Source organism: Canis lupus, chromosome 17 (genome assembly GCF_003254725.2).
Source record: "Canis lupus dingo isolate Sandy chromosome 17, ASM325472v2, whole genome shotgun sequence".
NCBI classification, from domain to species: domain Eukaryota; kingdom Metazoa; phylum Chordata; class Mammalia; order Carnivora; family Canidae; genus Canis; species Canis lupus.
Genome location: NC_064259.1, coordinates 29,261,227 through 29,284,352, shown reverse-complemented (window position 1 = coordinate 29,284,352; position 23,126 = coordinate 29,261,227). Strand labels below are relative to the sequence as shown.

General features: G+C 45.1%; 1 protein-coding gene across 4 annotated transcripts in view; it reads right to left on the bottom strand.

Annotated features, from left to right (window-relative positions):
* Positions 1 to 23,126, bottom strand: part of VIT (vitrin) — a 104,397-nt gene that overhangs the window by 6,000 nt on the left and 75,271 nt on the right. For all 4 annotated transcript variants that reach the window (XM_025454189.3, XM_025454188.3, XM_025454190.3 and 1 more), the window contains 4 exons: positions 21,013 to 21,160; positions 7,899 to 8,002; positions 4,911 to 5,137; positions 1,876 to 2,389 (listed from right to left, as the gene is read on the bottom strand). In XM_025454189.3, coding sequence (XP_025309974.1) covers positions 1,876 to 2,389; positions 4,911 to 5,137; positions 7,899 to 8,002; positions 21,013 to 21,160 — 993 coding nt within the window. The remainder of the gene's footprint in view (positions 1 to 1,875; positions 2,390 to 4,910; positions 5,138 to 7,898; positions 8,003 to 21,012; positions 21,161 to 23,126) is intronic.

The following is a 23,126-nucleotide window of genomic DNA, read 5'->3' as shown; positions in this document are numbered from 1 at the left end:
GCCTATGCTGTTCTTCAGCTGTGGCTCATTAAACTGCATTTAAGCTGCCAGGCCCTTGTCTTGACCTCTCCGGTGTCTTCTCTCTGAATATGTATATGTTGTTGTCTACGAACATTGGGCTTAAAAATGCTGCCAATGGGCTTAAAAATGCTGGCAGTGGGAACAGATTTGCTGCAGAGCATGGCTTAAATTGACTAAGCCTTTGTTTTTGCACAAAGATTGAAAGGCTGCTCCCCAATAAAGACAACTCAAACAGTATTAGAAATTTAGCTTTTCAGATCCTGGAGTCCACCCATGTAGAGAACCTTCTACTGGCAATTCCAACAGATGGTCACCCAGACCTGGCCTGGACACTCCTAGGGACACAAAGCTGACTGTCGCCATATAATTTGCATCTATTCCTCCTAGCCCTTTAAAGCTTCCCAGAACATCTCCCTCAATCTTCTCTTCTCCTAATGAGGATGCCAAGGATATCCTTTGGGTGAGGCCCAAAGGAGGTCCACTTAAAAAAATAAGTAAGAGTGGAGCTGAACGTGAGCCGGAGACAGATGTTTGGAGGTAACAGGAGAGCCCTGGGCTTGTAGTCAAAGCTGGCCCACCTGGCTCTGCCCACTCCCTTTAGAATTTTGAGTAGGTTGCTCCTGAGCCTGAAACCATCTTCACTCTGCTGACATGAGCTCAAGGGCTGCCGTGTCTGCGGGCGCTCAGGCCATCCACCATCTCGCCACGTGAGTACCCCCACGGGCTCTACAAGGGTAAATCACTGCTTGAACCTGGTGTCTGGTACTTTGGTTTCCAGAAGGGAGAACTGCTGGTTCACTGAGGCTTATTTGTTTCGCCTCTCCTTGTTTAGGGAGGGATTAGAAGCAGCTTTAAAGAAGACCAAAAATCCTGCAAGCTAACAACCGAATGCAGGCACAGAAGTGAGTCTTGTACACTAGCACTTACCTCTGCGTCTTTGGTGTTCACTGACAACTTATTTTACTTTTATTATCATTACTATTATTACTATCACTTGGGGGCTTTCTTCAGGTTGTTGGTATTTTCATGATATTTTATGGTACTTTTGAAAACGGTGATCAAACACTGATTATGTGAAAAAGGCATTAATGTGACTAAGTTTCTAAACATTTACAAAAACATTTTGCTCATTTTTCATGGTTTTAAATGTTCTGTTGCCCTCTTACAAATCTTTATTTGGAAGTATCTCTGTAAATATTTTGGATGAAAATTTCTTTGAGATCTCCTCAAAACCTCCAACATCTGGCTAGCAGTTGCTTACAAACGGTAGTATTGGGGGCACCTGGGTGGCTCAGTGGTTGAGCGTCTGCCTTTGGCTCAGGTTGTGATCCCGGGGTCTCGAGATGAGTCTCACATCAGGCTTCCCCACGGGGAGCTGGCTTCTCCCTCTGCCTGTGTCTCTGCCTCTCTCTCTATGTCTCTCATGAATAAAAATAATAAGTAGTAGTACTTTGCTTTTAAAACACTACTTTTCTTCAAATTTCAAACACAATTTGGTGGTCTTCAGGGGAGCTTAAAATAATGAGTCAAATTCCTTTTTAGTGTGTCACACCTTCGTGTGTAAGGCCTCAGAGTGTTGGATGTAAAGAGAGGGTTACTGGTCCTAGTCATCTGTAGGCCTGGGGTTTGCCATGACACTTTGGAAACCACCTTGGGGCTCCCTGCTTTTTTCCTTTGCTGCTCAGAGAGGCCGGTAGTGTTTAACACCACCCCTAATGTGTTCCCTACGAGTCTGAGCATTTCATTAAGCGGTAGACAAAACCAGTGCCCAACAAACCAGCCCCTTCCTTGTGCCACTGGCCCACCATGCCCCGGAGATGCTCAGCACTGGACTGGTCAGGGGGACCAGCTTACCCTTGTGATGGGCGACCATGGCTGGTATTCGGACATCATCATAGGACCTCCCATCAGTGATGAGGATCATTAACTTCCTCTTGTTGGGCTTGGACTTCTTGAAGAGCTGCTCCAGGGCATAGTTGATGGCAGCCCCCGTGCTGGTGCCACCGCTCCAGTATCCCACCCTCTTGATGGCATTGAGGATGTCGGACTTGGTATTGTAATCGTCAAATCCAAACTCCAGCCGCTGCTCGTAGGTGTACTGCACCGCCCCGATTCGCGTGTCTGTGTCTGAAATCTCAAACTCCTTGCTGAGGTTGGCCACAAACTGGAGAACGGTGCGGAAGTTGCCCGTCCCCACGCTGCTGGAGCCGTCGATGACGAAGCCGATGTCGGCGGAGTTCAGGCACGTCTTGCTGCAGGCCAAGCGGTCAGTGTCACAGACCCGCTTCACCAGCGGCTGCACGGTCTTGTGGAGGCTGAACCAGCTCTGCACGTTGAGCGAGTAGAAGCCGTTTGTCCTGCACACGGCCTGGAAGACAGGGGGAGGGTGTCGGATGCCCCAGTCTATCACTGTTACCCTGATCACCGGGGCAGGTGCAGAAAGAAGCAACAGACTCTTGGAGTTTTGCACTCGTCTTCCTACAGCTCTTTTTTGACTTCCATCCACCCAGTCGGGTGCTCACTGGGGCAATGATCCCCCAACCGCCCCCTGGACTCAGTCCTACTCCCTCAGCTGGGTCTCTGCGTTAGGGCAGAGCCATTGGTTAAGCCAATCCTTGGAGGTGAATCACTGGTTTTGGCTTCCTATTTATGCTTCTCTGGGCCCCTCGGTGCATTTGTACTGGCAGCCGGCCGTAAGATTGGCACTGGTGGGCACCACCGTACGAGCGGATTAAGGAAAGCTTTTGTTTTGATCAGGAAAACAAGACACATGAGAAATAGCTAAAGAAGCGTTTCCAGAGCAGGCCTGTGCCCAGCAACAAGGGGTCCCACACATATGTCAGGAGTCACACTAGAAGTTCTTGGAGAGATTCTTTCATAAACCCCCACCCTAACCCTATGAAGTGGATGTAACCCTCCTTCATGAAGGAACAGACTGAGGGCCAGCTGTGAAGGGATACCCTGAGTCCCTGAGACTGGAACACAGATCTCTCTGCTCTCAAAACCCAAGCTCCGTCCTCCAGATGACCCTGCCTCCAGACGAGCCTGCCTCCAGACAAATGAATATTTATTGACTTGTGCCCAAGTTTGTTCCAGAAAAAACTTAAGGCAGCTGCAAATAAACATTGAGCCTGTGTGCTCCTGGAAGGGACCCGGCCTATGTTCCTAAAGTGGAGTGTTTTCTCCTTGCTGCTGTCTCTCTGGGGGTCATGGGGACAGTCACAGAGACCTGGTGACTAGAGATAAAGTGGTAGAAATAATAATTTATTTTAAAACAAGAAATGATTTTAAAATGTCTTAGGAAATATCTTTGATTTGTTTGTAAAACCTAAAAGGGGGTTATAAATCTTTCCATGGACTCAGTGGTATTTGAGATGAGTATCTAGGCTGAACTGAGTTCTAGCCACTGGATCACTGGATGGAGCAGAGGGAGTCCCATCAGGCACTGGTTGTGGTCGCGGATGGAGAGGATGGTGGTGTTGGGTGTGGACAGGGGACAGCAGGCTGCAGAGGTGGGACAGGACCACACTCCAGAAGGATGGGGGATGATGAAGGGTTTGGAGCAGGGACCCCATGGGACTAGAAAAGCTCATCATAAACATGAGCGGGCTTCACTGTGAAATTTACACTAAACTGAGGAGCCCCAAGAGGGAGACAGACCAGAGGTAGAATGCTAGCTTGACCTAGGGAGGTGGCACTGGGAGCTGACAAGGCATCCTGGGATGACTCTGCACCTCTGGGACAGCGTGGGGCCGTTCTCGTACAGTCCAGAGGAGGAGTGGATTTGGTGGGAAAGAGGATGCACTTAGATTTTTACATGTAGGACTTAAGGTTCTTCAGGACATCAGGTGGAGAAAAACAATTGGTTGGAAACAGATGGCTACAGAGCTCGGGAGAGCCCGGGAATGGGCACAGGATGAGGTGTCTATTGCTTGTGAGTGAAGATGGAAGCTGCAGCCTGGGATGGACTCCACGGGAATAGAGCCTAGTGAGAGAGGAGGAGAGGGCCAAGAATGAGTCTGGGGAAGTCTACATTTAGGGTACAAGCAGGAAAAGAGGAGAGAAAAAATGAAATAAGAGGCACACTGTGTCCTGGAAGTCAAGAGAGATGAGAATTTCAAGGATGACAAAGTGGTCAGCAGTGTGCTATGGTGCAGGAGGTTGAGCCCTATCGGAACACAGACGATTAAAACTGGAAGGGCATCAAGGACAAGCTAGTACAAGGCATTCCCTTTCTTCTCTTCCTTCCTCCCTTCCTTTCTTTTTCAAGCTGGGGCCTTCTCTTTGGAGGCAGGTTTGTGTGGAGTCCCACTGTGTAAAATGTACAAAAAAGTAAGCTGCTCTGGTGGAGTGGGTTCAGAGGCCTGGATCCCTATCTGTCTTGCCTCTATCTGCTGCTAGCTCTCCACATAACCCAGGAGCAGGGGTTGAAAACCTGATCTCCCTGACCTGATCCAATGTCTTCCTTTTCTTGTTTATCAGGTTGTTTAATTGGTTGTGTGTGTGTGTGTGTGTGTGTGTGTGCACATGCATGCACATGTGGGTAAGCAAGTATATGTGTGCCCATGTGCATGCTCATGTGAAGCCCTCCTGGGCCGCCTGGTGGAGGTTGGGGCTGTGAGGGGGAGCCTGGGGAGCCTCTATCTGAGACCTTGGGGACACCCCTCCTCCCAAGGTACTATTGCTCAGTCCACAGGGTCAGTGTGGGGTCTTGCCCTGAGAATGTAATTCCAGGTTCCAGACTTACTAGCCCTTCACTGGAGGCTTCCCTGCCTAGAAGTGAGCTCCACGCTTGTTTGAAGGAATGAGAACAGTCTTGATGGCTGTTTACAGGGTGCAAAAGACAGTGGATGTGGACTTTGGGTGGGTCCCTGGGGGCAGTTCCATACCTTATTCGAGAAGTTGGGCTCTGTCACGTACTGCTTCTCATTCTCAGTGGCACCTTCGATGGTGATGAAGAAAATGTTGATTCCTGACTCTCTTGCGAACCTCGAAGCCTCCTCCACCTTGTCTGTGGGCCAGCCGTCCACAATCACCACGGCCACATTGGGAGCCCCGCCTCTGTTCCCATTAGCCTTGGAAAAGAAGTTCTTGGTCACATAGGAGATGGCCCGGCCTGGAAGAAACAGAGAACTTGTGGTTGGAGTGACAGTGATCACACAGATTGGAAATACAGGCAAGATCCCAGTGGCTTCCAGAGGGTCAGAAAAACCCACTCCTGCCCTCCCTTCATGTGTTTGTTTTTCCCTCTTTTTAACCACATTAACTATTCTGAGGTGTAGTTCAGGGATTTTAAGCAAATTCACAATGTTGTACAACCATCACCACCACCCGCTTCCCTCTCTCATTTCACTTTAAGTCTTTCACTTCTAAATCTCTGTTATTAAAAAAAAAAAAAAAAATTAGGGACCAGCAAACATGAGAAAGACTTCCATGGGAGTAAGAGGGTCTCTTCTTTGTGTGGGTGCTGGAAGTGCACAAAGTTCTGTCTGGGAGGGGTTGGCCTGTTGGGGCAGGAGCCTCTTTCCTGCCTCCAGCTGGGGGTTGGCCAACCTAGTGCACCACGAGCTGCTGGGGGTGGAAGGCTGTGTTCCAGGTACCATGATGTCTTCTGTCCAGTTCCAGGTGAGGGGCATGGGTCTGGCTGGCCCAGGAAGTACTGTACCACTGAGAACTGAGGACTGTGTTCTAGCCCTGGCCATGGGGACCCTGGTGGGTCTCCAGATTTCCATTTCACCTGAAAGCCACAGCTGGGGGTGTATAACAGAGCCGCCCACCGTGGCTTCCCAAAGCACTTGTTTCACATTGTCCAGGACCTCAGAAATTTTTTAGTCAAGTTGTCCCAGTTTACTGGGACTTTCCCAGGTTAAGTACTGGAAGCCCCATATGCTCCTGGGCAAATTGGAATGACCAGGTCACTGTAGTTAGCATAACTGTATATACTAAGGCAGGGTTCTTTACCCAGGCTCTCTGGACCCTTGTGGGACATTGGGGGTGTGTCTCCACAAATCCCCTGACATGATACACCATAGTTTGTGTCTCTAAGTATTTAGTTGGGTAGGAAGATAGCTTTCAGGAGATTCTCAAAGGGGTTCTCAATCTAAATAAAAGTTAAGAACAACCATCTTAAGTCTTTAGGATTAATGTCATTATACTCTATGCTTTTTGGTTTTGGCCAGGATCCTGGCTCCACTGGCTACTGTAATCTTACCCATTAAACGAAGAGTTCAAATAGTTGCATATGTAGGAACTAGAGAAATGTTGTGGAGGCCTGTATGATCTGGCTGCATAGAGCACAACAGCTAAGAGGGAACCTTCATTGCTGAGAACTGTCTTCATGGCCAAGGAATAATGTCCTGGAAGGCCCAAAGCACCCAGCAGTCCCCTCTGGCTAAATGTTAGATGCTTGTAAACAGAGCACACCTCTGGCTTCATCCAATCTCAAATTTGGAGGCCATGGTCCATTAGTGCTTAACCCACACCCCATCCACCTTTCAGCAAGTCTTGAAAGCTGAGGCTAAAAATCTGAAAACTACATTGTTGAGACTCCCTTGCAGCTATAGCCCTGGATTTGTGCTAATTTCATGAATCAATGCACACACATGAGATTTAGAAGATGGAAATAAGGAAGAAACCATATTTTTGACTCTCCTATTTCTACTGATGAGCACCTGTAGGTACTTGACTTCTCTGGGTGGTGCTAGAAGAATCTATGCCTGGTCTCTAGTTTTGTTGCTAATGAAGTTGGAGCATGCAGAACATGTGTTTTGTGGGTGTGAATGGAGCATGTAAGGCCTGGTTTTGCGGTTGACTGCTGTAGCAGAAGTTTCTTGAGTAATGGCTTCCTGGCTGATCAGATCTCCCAGGAGGCTCTACTGGCAGAATTGAGAATGCAATTTCCTGATCTTGGAAGAGACAGTAGCTCCTTTGAGGTCTGTGTTCTGCAGGAGGCCATCAGAAGTCATCTCTCAAAGTTCAGCCTTGAGCTAATTTCTTCAGCCCTTTAGGTTATCCTCAAAACAGTTTAGTACCTAGGAATAAATCCCTTTCCACTTAAACCAGCTAAAATGGATCCTGTTATCTGAGTCAAAGCCTGATCAGTACAGGGCAGAGACAGAACACATTATCTCCTGAAAAAGGTATGTAATTTTATTAAGATACCTCTCTAATCCCATCAAGGATCTAGGGTGTCTTCTGAAGTTTCAAAGTTTTATTCCATGATACATTACTGGAATGTCACCGATCTAAGTATTCAATTGAAAACAAATCAGAAATCAACTCTACCATATTTGCAATGACGTAATATTGATTTGGAATCTGGGATAGCAGTGACTCGGCCAAGTTTGGTTAGCATTTTTCACTAACCAAACTGAATTTGGGCCAGACTTAGACTTCTGGTAAACCTGCCACCCCACCTCCCAGCCACCAAGGCTCAGTCAGACATCTCAGGAGACTCTGCTTGAAACAAAGAACCTGTCTCTCTTTGTACAGTCATCACTGTAACAGGAGCTCACTGGAAGAAGATCCCCAAGGGGTGCTGCGGAGCTTTCTGAATGGAATTGGTTATAACATTTAATGTTACATAGTTGATAACTTGTCAGCCAGTCAGGAAACAGTTATAATAGTAGTCCTGCTTGTCCGGAAGAAAGCTGCTGACTCAAGGAACGAGGCATTCTGGAGCTCTCCAGAATACGTGTGATAATGATTCTTGCCCCTGAATCTATGATGATACTTTGGAGAAGATACAGATATTATGTGAGTCATATCTTGATGGCTTATCACTATTTTTCCCTCCTCCTATATAGGATATTAGAAGACAATCACACAGAGGAGAACTGTGGAAACAAAATAGAATGATCTGAATTCAGATCGCATACCTGCATTAGAAAGCCCTCCTCTCTGGGTGATTTTCTCTATGGCAGTCTTCAGATCCCGGGAATTCATGTGAGTCCTGAGATTAAATTGGGCAGCAGGGTTGTCTCTGAAGAGTGAGAATGAGAATTAAAAATTACTGGAAATTTATTATCTTTATAGGAAAGCAGAAATCAAGTTGATTCTTTTATATATAAATAGAATGGAAGCTGCTTCAAAGCCTTAAGCTGTATTTTATAAAATGCCCCACTGTAAACAGAAGTAACAGTGAGATGGACTGGGGTCCTCCTCAGTGTGTGTAGAGAAAAGTGGTCTGATCTAGGACTCAGGGTTCTAGTTTTGATTGTGCTGCTTCCTTGCTGTGTGACCTTGGGAAGTCACTTAACTTCTCTGGGCTTCAGTTTCCTTATCTAGGTAAAAGCAAAGATTGCAACATTCATACTGCTAAAAAACAAGACGATTGTCAAGTAGGATTTTGCAAATGTCAGGATGTCCCTAGGCTGCCCCAGACCCTCCTCTCCAGGGAGAAAACCCCAGCTAATAGCCACTCCCTGTGTTACCCCTACACTGGAATTGCATCTTAACTGTGGCATCCAGGAGAAGACATCCCTTCATTTTTTCATTTTATGGTTCCTGTACTTGGGTGAGAATATTCAAATCTTATCCAAAAGGTTAACTTCTATTAACCAAAAGGTCATCTGGAGAGGAGATGGAGTAAATTAAGTAGAGAAACAGAATGAGAATCTTTCTCTAGAGAGGAGCCTCTGCAGGTAAGCTGGGCAGCAGCAGCTGAGCAAAGGGTGTGAATGTTTTATGACTAGGTGGAAAGGGGGCTGGGCAGGAGGGGGGCTCTCTGTTGGGTGGGTGTGCACTCCCACACCCATGATTAAGTGAGGATGCACAGTAAAAACACATCTCACAAAGCACTGACACTTAGCCATTGGCCCGTTTCAAGTGAGTGTGACCTCTAGGGTCACATGGGACCAGGCACTCCAGAAGAGCCTGCACTTGGTTCCGTGCTCAGATGCTGCCTTCTTGAAATCCTTAATTTTTGAAAATAGGGCTTTGCAAATTATGTAGCAGCTCATACCTACAGGTTATTACGCCTTCAAGGGGAGGTAGAGTCCCCCCGCCCTTTTTTTAAAGTAGACCCACACCCTGTGTGGAGCCCAATGTGGAGCTTGAACTCAAGACCTGAGTTGAGATTTGGCTGCTTAATTGACTGAACAACTCAGATGCCCCCCACTTTTTTTTTTTTTTTTTTTTTTTTTTTTAGGGAAAAGACTTTTAAAAGTAGCCTTTCCACAAACACACCAGGAATAGGTCTTGGGAGAAACAGCTTTAGGCAGTTGAGGTGGGAATCCAAGGTGACTTACAGTGGATTCTTAGCACGCTCTTTGGGAGATGTAGCTTCTCTAGGACAGACAGGAGTCATCCTCTGCCTCACCCCACTTCCCTTCCCTGCTCTATCCCTGTTTTCCAACTTTTCTCACTATCTCAAGGTGATCTCTGGGAAGAACTCCTGGAGGCTGGAAGTGTGACTCTCTGTCCTCCAGTGACAGGGGCTGGTCCTTAGCCGAAACCCAAGCCAAGTGCCCCGAAGGCAGGCTTATCTCTGTGAGAGGAAACCGGGAGGACCGGCTCCCTTCGGGGAACACAAGGCAAATTTCAAGGAAGCTCAGGGAGATGGGTGTTGGCGCCAAACCCAGCCAGCTGAAATGCCACCAGATGAAAAGGATTAAATGAAAACAAACAACAACAATGACGAAGGAAACTGCAGAACGTGGGTGACTCTCAACCCGTGTGCGGTGTGAAGCCTGGCCCACCTGAGCTGCGGTCACCCAGCCCCTGTGCAGGTTGTGCTTTCCTTTCCCTCTAGGCTCAAGGGCTTCTGGGTTTATGCTTTTTACAGATCTGCTGCAGTGAATGCTGAACTTGCCCCCTCGCCATCAAGGCTCAAACCCTGGGCTCCACCTTTACTTGCTCATCACAGGGCCTGTGAGTCCTGTCTGTAAAGTCCTGGAGGCTCCTCCATGCAGGATTTGCCTTTCTCCCTCCTCCAAATGTCTGCAGGGACCCTCCGAGCTCATGCACTCTGCTTCTTGCTGTTTCTATGATGAGAGTCTCTATTTGGTCTCTGCAAAGCCAACTGTATGCATATCTGCTAAAAAATAAACCCTCTTCCTCATGTTCAGCTCTGCGTGGAAAATACCTCTGCTCAAAAATCATCGGAGGCTCCCATTGTAAAACTTCCTATTTTGGCTTTCAAAAGCCCATCCATAATTTAATTCCAACCCACAACGTTCATATGGTGCTGTCTTCGTGTCTCACTATTTCCTGGTTTCTTAGCTTTGTGTTCTTGCTCATCAATCTCCTTATCTGGGAAACCCAAACTGCTCACCCTCGAGCTCCTGCTCCCTGCCACCTGCCCCCTGCCCAGCAGACAGTCTCCACACTTGACTCTGCTTCTCTACCCACAGCACCTTGCACACCACAGCACCTTAAAAATCTGCTCTATACCACCACCCATATCCCCCTCTGTATTCCCTCTTCTGACTCAGCCCAGCAGAATGCATTCTGGACACCTTCTGACATACCCTCTTTGCCAAATGCCTGTTAGACCAACCTCTTAAATATCTCTTGTCTCTCTCCCATCCTTTCTATCCTCAAGTTTGGACTTTGAGCTTTACTATCTTGAACTATTGCTATAGCTTCCTACCTGGTCTTCCTGTACCCAGAGCAGCCTCTGCAGAGGACCTTTTATTCAATAGGCTGTCGTGCTGATCAGAGGCAAATTAATGTGGGAGCTAATAATACCTCTTCCAAGGGGCCTAATTTTGTACTCTTTTTCTTAAAAGGGCCATGAACTGCATAAGCTTCAGAGTTCCCAAAGTCTTGATCTTCCCTTGGTGACCAAGGAAAATGAACTTTCTCAAGACCTGAAAAATAAAATATGAATCGAGCCAAAACAAACAAAATATTATTGGCTATAAAATGAAAAATTGCAAAATCAGTATTGACAAGTATATAATTGTCTACCAAACATAACACAATACATACTTCATTAATTGCAAAATTTTAAACTCTTAAAAGTTTAATACATTTGAAAATGATTTGTGGGCTGGAATTTCTCCCTTGCAAGATGTCTTGAGAATGTCTGATGGTTGTGAAGAAATCATAGCTATCATAAGGTGTTGCTTATACATAAATAATTTAAAAAGCAAAAATATAAAATTTTCTTTCAAAAGTTTTTCCAGAAAAAAAAATGTATTTAAATGTAGAATTTAGTTGTTTCATCACATCTGTGGCATTCCCTGGAATGCTTCTCAGGAGGCTGTCTTATTATTGATCCCTTTGCAGAGCAATCGATTACCTGTCTCTTCCCCATACTATATATACAGCCAGGTCTCCTTATTTGCAGTAGTTATGTTCTATAAAGTTGCTGCAAACTTCATATTAGCAAATACTGAGCCATTGCTCCTAGAGGAGATACTGGCTTAGGGTCCTGAGCGCCTCTGATCCAACATTTTCCGCAGTAGATTGATATATAAACTTGTTTAATGTCCATTTCTGTTGGAAGACATCTAATTTAATGTATATTTCTTAAAAATAATTAATTACATGTAATATTTCTGTCTAATGAAATACCAGCTGAGAAGGGTTTAACAGCTTTCTGACCCTGGGTAATGTTACTATAAATTCTTTGGCTTTTAAGCCTCACAATGCTGTCCATTACGTTTTTCGGGTTTTTTTCACATCAGTTGTCACTTCATGAATTCATAAGTTCAACTACTTTTCCATAGCTTCATCAGGCATTCTAGTCATTACTTTAGCACTTTTTGGAGCAGAATCACATACAGATCAGTGATTTTCCTCTTTCTTTTTCTGAAAGTATCGAATCATTGGTTCATTAACACTGAACTCATGCCTGAAGGAAACTTACTGAAGAGTCGTAATTTCAAGTACATCATAGCCTTCTTGTGATTAGAACATTAGTGAGCATTTCAGCACTATACTTGGGGGCCATTTAAAATAGTGAAATCACCAATAAAAAGCACAAACATATGAAAAATGTGGCATTAAATAGATTGCGACAAGGAATTTACAGTATGGCAGCTGAAACAAGAAGGCAGAACTTTGTCTTGTTTGACCTTGGCTGGGACCATATGTCAAGCAACTCAAATCCCACCCCGATGCTATGGTAGTCTGCAGATGGCTATAGAAGTACAGTGAGAATTTGCTTGCAAATATGGAAGCCACAAGTCATGAAAATCGACTGCTAACCTATTTGAGAACAGGCGCTATGTCCTAGTATTTTCTATCCCTAGTGCTTAGCATACAGCGGATAATAGGTAGTGGTGGCATAAATAAATGACAGGAAGAAAGTTCCTGTCCTCTCTTGGATCATCCCTAGTGGAGGTGAAAACTGCTTCAGAGCTCCACACTGATCCTTCTCTTCCCTTATTACATCACAGAGGTAGATGAATCCATCTACAGAGGCAGACAGATGAGCTATTCACATACCCAATGAATAGATGCTTTTAATTTTATTTAATGTTATTTCTTTTAAAAATATTGCCTCCCTTAGTAGATGAAGTCCTGAAAAATATAATCTCTGACATATTTGTTGATTTATTTTTAATGGACTGAAAGTTTGGATCAGAGGACCTCTGAAACTCTCCCATTGCTACAATTATTATTAGGGCCAAAGCTACTGAGCCATCCATCAAGAGCCTTATAGACAAATGTAATCAAACCACTTAGAAGAATTTTACATTAGTATCCCCTGCAAATGACATAGAGTTTAGTGCATGGTAAACACTCAATAAATCTTTGCTAAATTGAAATGTAATTAAATAATAAGAATGATTGATATGTCTTTAATCTGCAAACTGTAGCAGCTCCTGGTACTACAACACATGGGTGTATGTATTCTTTTTCAGGAAATATGGGCTGGTGGCCTGACACCCTAACCAGGTTACTTTTCAGAGACAGAGACTAGTTAAAAAGTTCAACTATGGGGGAATCCCTGGATGGCTCAGCGGTTTAGTGCCTGCCTTTGGCCCAGGGTGTTATCCTGGAGCCCTGGGATTGAGTCCCATATCGGGCTCCCTACATGGAGCCTGCTTCTCCCTCTGCCTGTGCCTCTGCCTCTCTCTCTCTGTGTGTCTTTCATGAATAAATAAATAAAATCTTTTTTTTTAAAGTTCAACTATATTTCTATCTAAGCAAACTTTTATTTATTTATTTTTTAAGATTTTATTTATTCATGAAAGACACACAGAGAGAGAGAGAGAGAGAGAGAGAGAGAGGGAGAGGCAGAGACCCAGGCAGAGGGAGAAGCAGGCTCCATGCAGGGAGCCCAATGGGGGACTCTATCCTGGGACTCAAGGATCATGCCCTGGGCCAAAGGCAGGTGCTAAACTGCTGAGCCACCCAGACATCCTATAAGCAAACTTTTAATTTGTAATTTTATTACAAGATCTCATTAAAGGAAAACTTTTTTTTTTTTTCCTGAGCAATATAAAAGATTTCCTTTGGAAAAAAAGAGAAGAAAACAAACAAAGGCTTATAGCTCAAGGAGTACATAACTAATTGTTCTGTTTGGAAAATAAACTGAGAGATTATAGGGAGTGAGAATTTTTGCACAGAAAGGAATACTTTATGCAACAGGAAATTATTACCCTGTGCATGTTTAAGAAAAAAGAATGCCTGTTAGAAATAGTTGCAGGTGATCCCTGGGAAGGCTTGGGACCTAGGGGCAGGGCACTGGGATGGATGTCAGTATTTCCAGGCTTTCCTGATGGTAAAAATCACCTGAGGCACTTGTTAAAATCCACAGGTACCAGATCTTCTCCTGGCAGAAGCTCAATTCAGGAGGTCTGCACTGGAGGTGGGCATTTTTGTTCGTCTGTTTGTTTTAAGCAAGGGATCCAAGTGAATCCTATACTCAGGGGAGTTTGGGAAGCCCTGCAGTCTGGAGGACTTCTGAGGCCCCTTCAGTTCATATCCCAGATGCTACTGCTTTAGCCCAAAGTAGTTTCCAGTCACACTGAGTGAGCCTTTCAAGGGAATTTTCATGCCAGTAGAGACATATTAACTGATCAGATCTCCTATAGCTCAGACTTTTCAAAACTGTTTCCTCCAACAAGGCATCATCACCCTGAGGTTAGCAATAAAATAACCTGAGTATATTGAATCTTTTCATTTTCTTAATGCTAAAATGTGATGATGTATGGCCTTAGGCACCGAGATGAACCATGCCTGTGAAATTAGGGAGACGTTCTAAAGTGACCCTGGTTGCCCAAGGACATGCCAGGAACTGCAGGTTGGGCAGAAAATTTACTCCTTGAGTGCATTACCTGGCTCAGAACAAAAATGATTTCGCTACCAACTTCTCAAGGGACTGAGCGGACATGGCCAACCCAGTGGCCTGGGCCAACCTGCTGATGGACTCTGTACAACCAGCTCCTTTGGAAAGGACACTGGTCTTACATTTCCTAGGATCAGAGATGGGGAGCAGGGTCCTATAATCAAATTTTGTTTTTAGATGAACGTTTCTTGTAATTAATAACAGTAATTCAATTCATCCACCAAAAAGAGTAGAAAATTAACCTGCATACCTCTTCCTGCTGGGGAAAATGTGGACATGCAATCTGCTAATCTGAGAGTCACTCTGGAACAAACGGACTCTTAGGCTCGCTGGTCTGTAACTGCGTCACAGAGCTTGGAAGCACTGTCTGTGACCTGGAATGTCTGCAACAGACACAGTGTTTGGCACTTCCTGAACTCAGGCATGCGCCTGGCCACCCAGGGATAATGTCTAATGTAGATTCTGATTCTAAAGGTCCACGGTGAGGTCTGAGGTTCTGCCTAACAGCCTCCCAGTGGATACCGTGGATCACACTTTGAGTAGCAATGTCTTAGAGGATGCTGTAAGAATTAAGAAAAGCAGCAGTGGGTGGCCAGTGATAAGAGGAGTGGGGAGAAATAGTCTGGAGAAAGTGTGAAAAAGGCTAAGTAAAGGAGGAGGAGGTACATAGCCGGGAGAGGATTCACCAGTTGACGGCACAGGCCTGTGGGAATATCTGTGCCTGCACTCTGGTTGCACAATAGAATCACCTGGGGAGCCCTAAAAATTAATGCTGCCTGGGTCCCACACTCAGAAATTCTGATTTAATCGATCTGAGGTTTGGTCTGGGAATTGGGATTTTCAAAAGCTCCCCAAGTGGTTCTAATGTGCATTAAAGTGGCCATCTGCTTCTCTAGCAGAATGATCTAGGGATCTAGGGATGTAGGGTGAATGATCTCGGGGGAGCTCTGTGATAAGCCCAGTCAATGTGTGATGGGGCTATAAGGGGAACCCTAGAGTGGAAGTGCTGGAAGTCAATTGTAGTCTTTGTTTTATTTGTACCTCCGGGAGAACTGAATGGTGAGGAATAGAAAAAGCATAGGATTTTTGTATAAATGTTATTCATAGCTCACTCAGCCTTGAGACTGTGTCCCTGAGGAATGAGGCTGAAGGGCTCACGTCCCTGTCTCTTAGAAAGGAGGGTAGAGGCACAGTCTTTACAAGTGTCATTAGGCCCTGGAGAGCCTTCCTAGGCAGATGACAGGCAGCTGTTCTGGGATCCTGTTAGTTTCTGTAAAGGCAGTGTAGGGTGCAAGAAGACCAGCATAGGTATTGGAGACATCTGGGTTCTGGACAGTGGGGCCACTCTACTCCTGGGAAGCTGAACTGTCTCTTACCCTCTTGGCAACAGACTGGAATTACAGACTAAAACATCAACTCCTGGGTATTTACTAGATGCTGGTTTAATAAATCTGAAATTGGACCCGGGCATCGACAGCTTTAAAGCTCCCTAGTAATACCAGTGTGAAGTTAGGGCCTGGGCAGCACCTTCTTGCTCTGAGCCCCACAGAGCTGTGTCTCATGCTCCAGCCCTATCCACTTCTCCTTTGCTGCAGACTCAAGAGAAAGTGCCAGAATGGTCCTCCTTGCCAGGTGAATTAGTTCCCTATTTCTGCTGTAACAAATGACCATAAACCCAGTGGCTTAGACACTTATTACCTTACAGTTATGGAGGTTAGAAGTCTGACATGGTCTCCCTGGAAGGGCTGTGTTCCCTTCTGGAGGCTCTGGGCGGGGATGGCAGGTCCCATTTCCTTGTCTTTTCCATTGTCTAGAGGCTGCTTGCATTCCTTGCTCATGGCTCCCTTCTTCCATCTTCAAAGCCAGCAGTAATCTATCTCTGACCATTCTTCCATGGTCATATGTTCCTCTGACTGATAATAGCAGGGAAAGGTTCTCTGCTTTTAAGGTCTCAGGTGATTAGGACACTTGATAATCCAGGATAATCTCCCCATCTCAGGGTCCTTAACTTTAATCACATCTACAAAGTCCCTTTCTGCCATGTGAGGCAACATATTCACATGTTTCAGGTGGACAAGTTTGGGGGCCACTATTCTGCCTACGATACCAGTCCTGCTACTTGTTCTCCCCTCCACTCTGTCCCACACATGGAGGCTCAGCTAATCCATGGGAGCCTCTGGGCATCCTTCCTTCCGGAACGGGGTGGCAGGGAGGGAGGGGGCGGCTGAGTGTGCCACTGAAGCTCTGCAGTCCAGGGCTGCTAGGTAAGAAGAGTAACGGTGCGCAGCCCACCCCAGAGCCACTTTCCAAAACCCTGGGCAGCTGTTACAGAATTGGGAGCAAAGAAAAAGTCTATTTCATGTTGAAATGAAGAAAAACCAACATTTGGCTTTGTTCTATAACTGTTTTCCCACTCTTGGTATCCTAAGGTTGATTACAGAGTTCAAAAGAACATGTGCAATTCTATTCCATTTATACTGAAACTGAGGACGAAAATAAGATCATCTGGAAGGTCCAGGGGCACCCAGCACACATGGATCCAGGCTGCAGTGAAGACGCAAGTGGCTTGGCTTCATTCATTCTGTGGACTCGAGTTCACCTAATAGCTACTTGCTCTGGCTGTCCTTTCATTTAGCCTTTCAGTGTCTCTATTGGTATTAAGTGTGATCACGAGCCTGTTGGCTGTGTACTTCTCTATTAGAACTCATGTGCCAGACAAGGGCTTGGTTCTTGGCTTTTTTGTTTGTTTTTTTGTTTTTTTTAGATTTTATTTATTTATTTATTTATTTATTTATTTATTTATTTATTTATTTATGAAAGACACACACACAGAGAGGCAGAGACACAGGCAGAGGGAGAAGCAGGCTCCCTGGGGGGAGCCCGATGTGGGACTGGATCAACCCTGGGATCATGATCTGAGGCAAAGGCAGATGCTCAACCACTGAGCCACCAAAGTGCTCTGGTCCTTGGCTTTTTGTCTAAGCACAGCATCTAGGTCTTTAGCTTGGTGGAAAACCTCAATTATCAGAAGCTTTCTGGGCAGATGAGCAAAATCTTCACTTTGAAGTCAATTTTGTTTGACATTTTAGGGATTAACCCAAGATTTAGTATTTGCCTTCTCCCCAGCGGTCATGCATTTAGCTGTGTGCTCTTAGGAAAGTCACTCAACTTTTCTGAGGGCAGCACCGCCTCTCTTATGGGAGGGGAGTGATGATTGTGGAAGGAAATCTGTGCTTGCTGAGAGGTTAGTGCAGTTGTGGGTTACGGGCTCCTTTGTGTGCAGGGAAGATGGTACCTGGGGGAGGGAACATGCTGGTACCACAGTGTTAAGGCTCCCCCTAGCCTGGATCAGGAGAAGGAACCCAGGTTGTGCAAGGTGAAGTTATGGAGGAGCAGAAACCACAAGCCTGTTGGTCAGCCTAGAGGAGAATGGAGTGGACAGAAGGACACGGAGAGGCCAAGGAAGAGAAGGGAGAGAAGGACCAAACACCTGTCAGTCCTATGACATCAGCCTCCCTGCACCTGGCTTACGTGGACTGGTTTTCTGTTTCTTGCACCCGAAAGATTTTTGTGTAGGATATGTCAGAATCAGGATTCGGAATGAGTACTGCATTCCATAAATCAGACCATTTTTAATACTTCCAGTATTTTTATTTTGTATTTGCGTTTTGTTTCCTGTTAATAGTTGAGGCTTTTAAATTCTAAATTTAAAAGTCTTAATTTAGCTGTAGAAGTCTAAATTCTGACTCAGCCCTCCTAAAGAAAAGCAGAAAAGGAAACTTCTGGGAAGCTGGTGGCTGGTGGCTGCGGGCAGGGGGCCCAGAAGCGTGGCATGCATGAGCAGAGATTCCAAGGTGTGGGGACTCCTGCCCGGCCAGCTCCTTCCCAGCCTATGCCTCTCCTTGGAGTGCTCATTCTTTATGGGACGGTCATTTCTTTCTTTCTTTTTAAAGATTTTATTTATTTATGTGAGAGAGAAAGAGCATATGCAAGGGGAGTGGCAGACAGGGGGAGAAGCGGGCTCTCTGCTGAGCAGGGAGCCCAAGGTGGGACCCTGGGGTCACTACCCAAGCCACAGGCAGCAGTGCTTAACCAGCTGAGCCATCCAGGCATCCCAGGGCTGGCCATTTCTTGTAGAGCCTCATTTCCTCTCTATAACATGAGGAAGTGAAAACAAGAGCTATCTATGGTCCCAAGGCTCTGCGATTCTGAGAGAACAGGGCTGATCCCAGGGATGGTAAGGTGGGCATTGGAATCTGCTGAGAACCCAAAACACCAGGAGAAGAATCAGATTCCCAACCCGCCAAGTATTGGTTCTTCCTGCTTTCCTTTGCCAGAAACACAGGCCCCACATCTGGGAGGATTCCTGCCTCCTCCCCTTTCTTGCCCCACTCCCTCCCTTTTTATACACTAAGACTGTTAGTCAAAGGATTGTAGGGAGCCTCTCAAGGAGGGAGCCAGGCAGCTGAAACCAAAAGCAATTTTAGCTGGGCACATGGATCTCCCCTTGCACCTCATCACACCCTTCTTATACCACCCTCCAATTTATTGTATTTCCCACATTCCACTGACGGATCCATTACCTCCATGCAAAACATTGTGTCATTAGAAATCACTCTACCTAACCGGAACCAAAGCTAGAAGGGAGAGGCGGCTCATCTAGTCTGTTAGCCCAACATTCATTTATTGGTTGTCTTCCCAGTACAGAGCCAGTCACTGAATCACAGAACGTCAGGTTTGGCAAAGCCCTAATAAATCATCCCATGCACCCCCAGTACTTTACAGATGGCAGCACTCACATGGAGAGGTTAGAGGACCTGCTTAAGGTCACACAGCAGAGCTAAGGCCAGAATTCGAGATATACTGTCACTAGTTCATTGTACTTTCCACTCCACCCCGCGGCTAAGGAGGGTGCAGATGATTGATTACCTTCTATGAGCATCAAGTGAAGGAAAACAGACACAATTTCTCTTAAGTGTTCTAAATTAATAAGGACCCAGGAGGCAAAAAAGATGAATAGCAAGGCAGTTTTAGAAAGTGAAATTGGTAATCACATTAGGAAAACGGCAGAGGGTGGGGGGTTGAGGGATGGTCTTCTGTGGGGTGGGGCGCCTTGACTAAAATGGTTTTCCTTCCTTGCTACATTTGCTCGTTCATCCACCTTCTCACTGGCACACGCACCATTCTCCTGCCATTTTTCTTTTCCTTGACATATTTATTACCTTATTTTCATATTATACTATAAACCTTGGTATACACAGCTTTTAAAGCAGCTATTTTTAATGCAAGATGACACACCAAGCTTTGAACCCCCCAATAAAATTGACTGGGGACATCTGGCACGAAAATGCTTACATTTCCTCCCTAGAGAAGCCTGCTCTCTGTTTGCTATCTTTAAAAAGTAATGCAGGAATGAAAATAGGTTGACATTTCGAAAACAAGAAAACAATGACCAAAAAAAAAAAATCTTATTTTTCTATTTCAAGTTAAAGTCCTCAAGATAGATCCTTTGGCATTGAGAGTTGACATTTGCAGCAATTGGTTATTTTCATATATTTGACTCTGACTATATACAAGTGCCAGGTAGCTCAACTACTAATTTTTCTTTGGGAAAAATTTTTCACGGGAATAGAAGATATTACTAAATGTGTTATTGGGATTTAGTGCTAAAAGTACAAATGTTATAAGTTCTTATGAAAATAAAGGGTTTTTGATTATTTCTTTTTACAGTTCAAAAATAAATATTCTAGGGCCTTTATTATAACAACCTTGATTAAAATGCTACTGCTGGAGATCCTTGGGAAATTTTGAAAGATCTGGAGATCCTCTGATTGTTGTCAGGTATAAACGTTCTTACGTTTTTGAGGCTTCTGAGCAAGAGTCACCAGGGTCTGTGTTAGTTTCTATTGCTAAGGTTAAGCTGAAGATCTGTGGGGAAGAAGGGGTCATATTGTGTACGAGGGTCCTTTGTGGAAAGTGAGATTGCTCTCCTGCCCTTAATGGTTCCATCAATTATTTGAGATTTATGCTTGTTTGCTCTTTCAATTGTTTGCTTATCTGCCAACATCTGTATATCTGCTTTGGAGAAAGGCCTATTATTATGAAATAAGATTGACTTATGACCCCAAATAAGAGGAAAGGTTGAGTGTGGATGTCAGTATGAATGCTCAGTTTCTACCCTAACTAGAATAACGGAATGGATTGGACACAGTCACCTGGTGCTCAGCTGACCGATGGGACCAACTCCCCAGCCTGCCTGTCTGCTCCATTACCTGGGGAGGTTTTCCAGTAGCAGGTCACATGGAGAAAAGGAAAAGTCAACCTACAGCACCATATTTTCGACGCCTCTTACTTATAAGTGGATAGGAGGGAGCACTGGGCGCAGTCCACCTTCTTGGTCTACAGGTAAGGAAACTGAGGACAGAGAGGTGAAGCCCTGACCCGAGGCCATGCAGCGTATTATTGACTGAGCTAAGACTTGAATCCAGCTCTCCTCATTCCCAAATAAATACTCTCTCTACCAAGCATGAGTGCAAATGCCATTTACTTCCACATGTTCATTAACCTGTCCTTCCCTCCTGGAAGAGTCAGAGTTCTTAAATGGCACCCGAATTGCTTCCATTTCTGTTGTTTAATCTGTATCAGGGAAGAGGATGAATATGTGCTGTAGGATGCGTTGGTATGATTCATGGCACAACATTCAGCATGCAACATCGTTTGATTTCTGGATTAAGAACAGCACTTACCCATACTGAACAACACCCATCAGTGGACCAGCAGGGCCAATGTCAAGAGTTTGGGCAACATCAGCCAGGAACTGCTTTTGGATTCGGAATCGACGTTTGCCAATGCCGGAGCTCCCGTCAATTAAAAATGACAAGTCGATTTTGCAGTCTGAGGAATGGAAAAGGGCTCTGTTATTCTGATGACCCCTCATTGCATTAACCTGGGCTTTCTCTCCTCTCTCCACCAGAGCCCCCTGAGAATCCAATGAAAAGAAAGTAAAAAGTTGTGGCAAGATGCAGGGTATATTCATTTATTTAACTTCTTAACAGATTTTCCCTGGGCACCAAGGTCCGGGACACTCGGGCTAGTACTTATTTCTATAACTGCTTTAGAATTCTCGGTATCAGCCGCACTTACAGCCTTCAGAAGCAATGGCCTTCCAGTCAAGTGTGGGAAAGCCCTAAGGATACTTTCCTCGGCTCGGACCATGTCAGTGTCGACCCCCAGATGTAGAATTCACCAAGACTGAGTCTCAGGACCTTGCGGTCTCTTACTCTCATCTTAATTTTGTAGAATTATGTGTTGAGTTTTTATAAAGGTATGAGATCTGCAAGGCTAGTGAGGAGGGAAGGTCAGGAACGGTAGAATGAGAAATTGATACCAATCTTCTCCTTCACTTTCCTGGGTGAGGCAACCATGGAATTACCCACATGTATCTATACATATCAGTACTTGTTTGTAGCAGTCTTCGAATTTTTTCCTTTCTTTTAGTTGTGATAAAGACTAGGACTGGTTCTGGCTAGGATCTCTGGACCTCTGTGAATATATGAAGGTTATGATGGAGGTGGGGGCTAAAAGCTATTCTAGACCTTTCAAACACTGTGGGAATTGGTCGAAAGCCATATAACCTGATAGTAGTATCTTCTCTGCTCTTCACTGAAATTACATCATCTTAGTATGATAAAACTGATTATTCAATTCTGATCAGAAGTTCTATATATCCCTTTGATTAATAAAAAAAAAGTGGGGGAATGAATCGTTTAACACCTGCAGTCTGAGAGACAAAAATATTTCAAAATAGAGTTCTATGGGGAAAAAGAGAGAGAAGGACACTGATATTAGGAATTTCTGGGCTGGAGTATCCGCAAGGACACTCAGGCCAGTGCTGCCCTTTGTGCTTGGGTGTGCAGCTGCCTGGACAAGCCTGGATCTCCTTAGGCTGCCTCACGATCATCCATGAGGCCATTCTCAGGCTTCTCTTCTCTCCCATGTGTGTTGCATCGCTTCCATGTGACTGGGGTCCTCCCAGTCCTCAGAAGGAGACCAGTAAGCAGGGAGGGATATATGCATATATTAAATGAGAGCAAGAAATGAATATGAGTTGACACAGTTTTAAGCAGAAATGATGAGAAATATTTATGAAAGAGTGATACTACAGAATTGGCAGATCAAGGAAATAAGTTATATCTGGGAATGTGGTTCATTATCTTACGCTGGTGCATGGCAATAAAAGCCAGAGAAGTAGGCGATGACAGGGACCTCTCTGGGCCTGGCTGACTCTGCTCCATCTGGAATTAGTGCCTTGGCTCATTAGCGGATCTTGCAAACTTTTATTTCCTGTCTGCCTGGACAGTCGGTGCCTGATAACTCTTCCTGTTCAGCTAGCTTCTCCCGTCCTTTGCCCCCAAACTGCCTATGCCAAAGCATGATCCTTGAGATGAAGACTGGAAGAATCAAATAAAATCAAGAAGTGAGGCTTAAAGATACCGCGGTAGCCTGGGAAAAAGGAGAAAAGAAGCAGAACTGTTCTATGGCTTGTGATTTGTATCCTACACAAGGCCCACCCGTTCTTTCCTACTCCTGAGCTTTGCAATGAGAATTGTTGCCAGCAGGTGGCAGTGGTGTTCTTCAGGGCTCCTTGCTCACCACACTTGCCGGTTGCTAAAAAATGAGGACCCCCCCCCAGGCTCCACCCAGACTTACAGAATCAGATCCCCCCCATTTTAACAAGATCTCCAGGTGATCTCTGTCCCATTACAGTTTGAGAAGCACTCCTGAACAGGGGTTTTTCTTCCAGCTGTCAGCAGACTAGTTCAATATGCCTTTTAAAATGAAAACTTAAAAAAAAAAAATA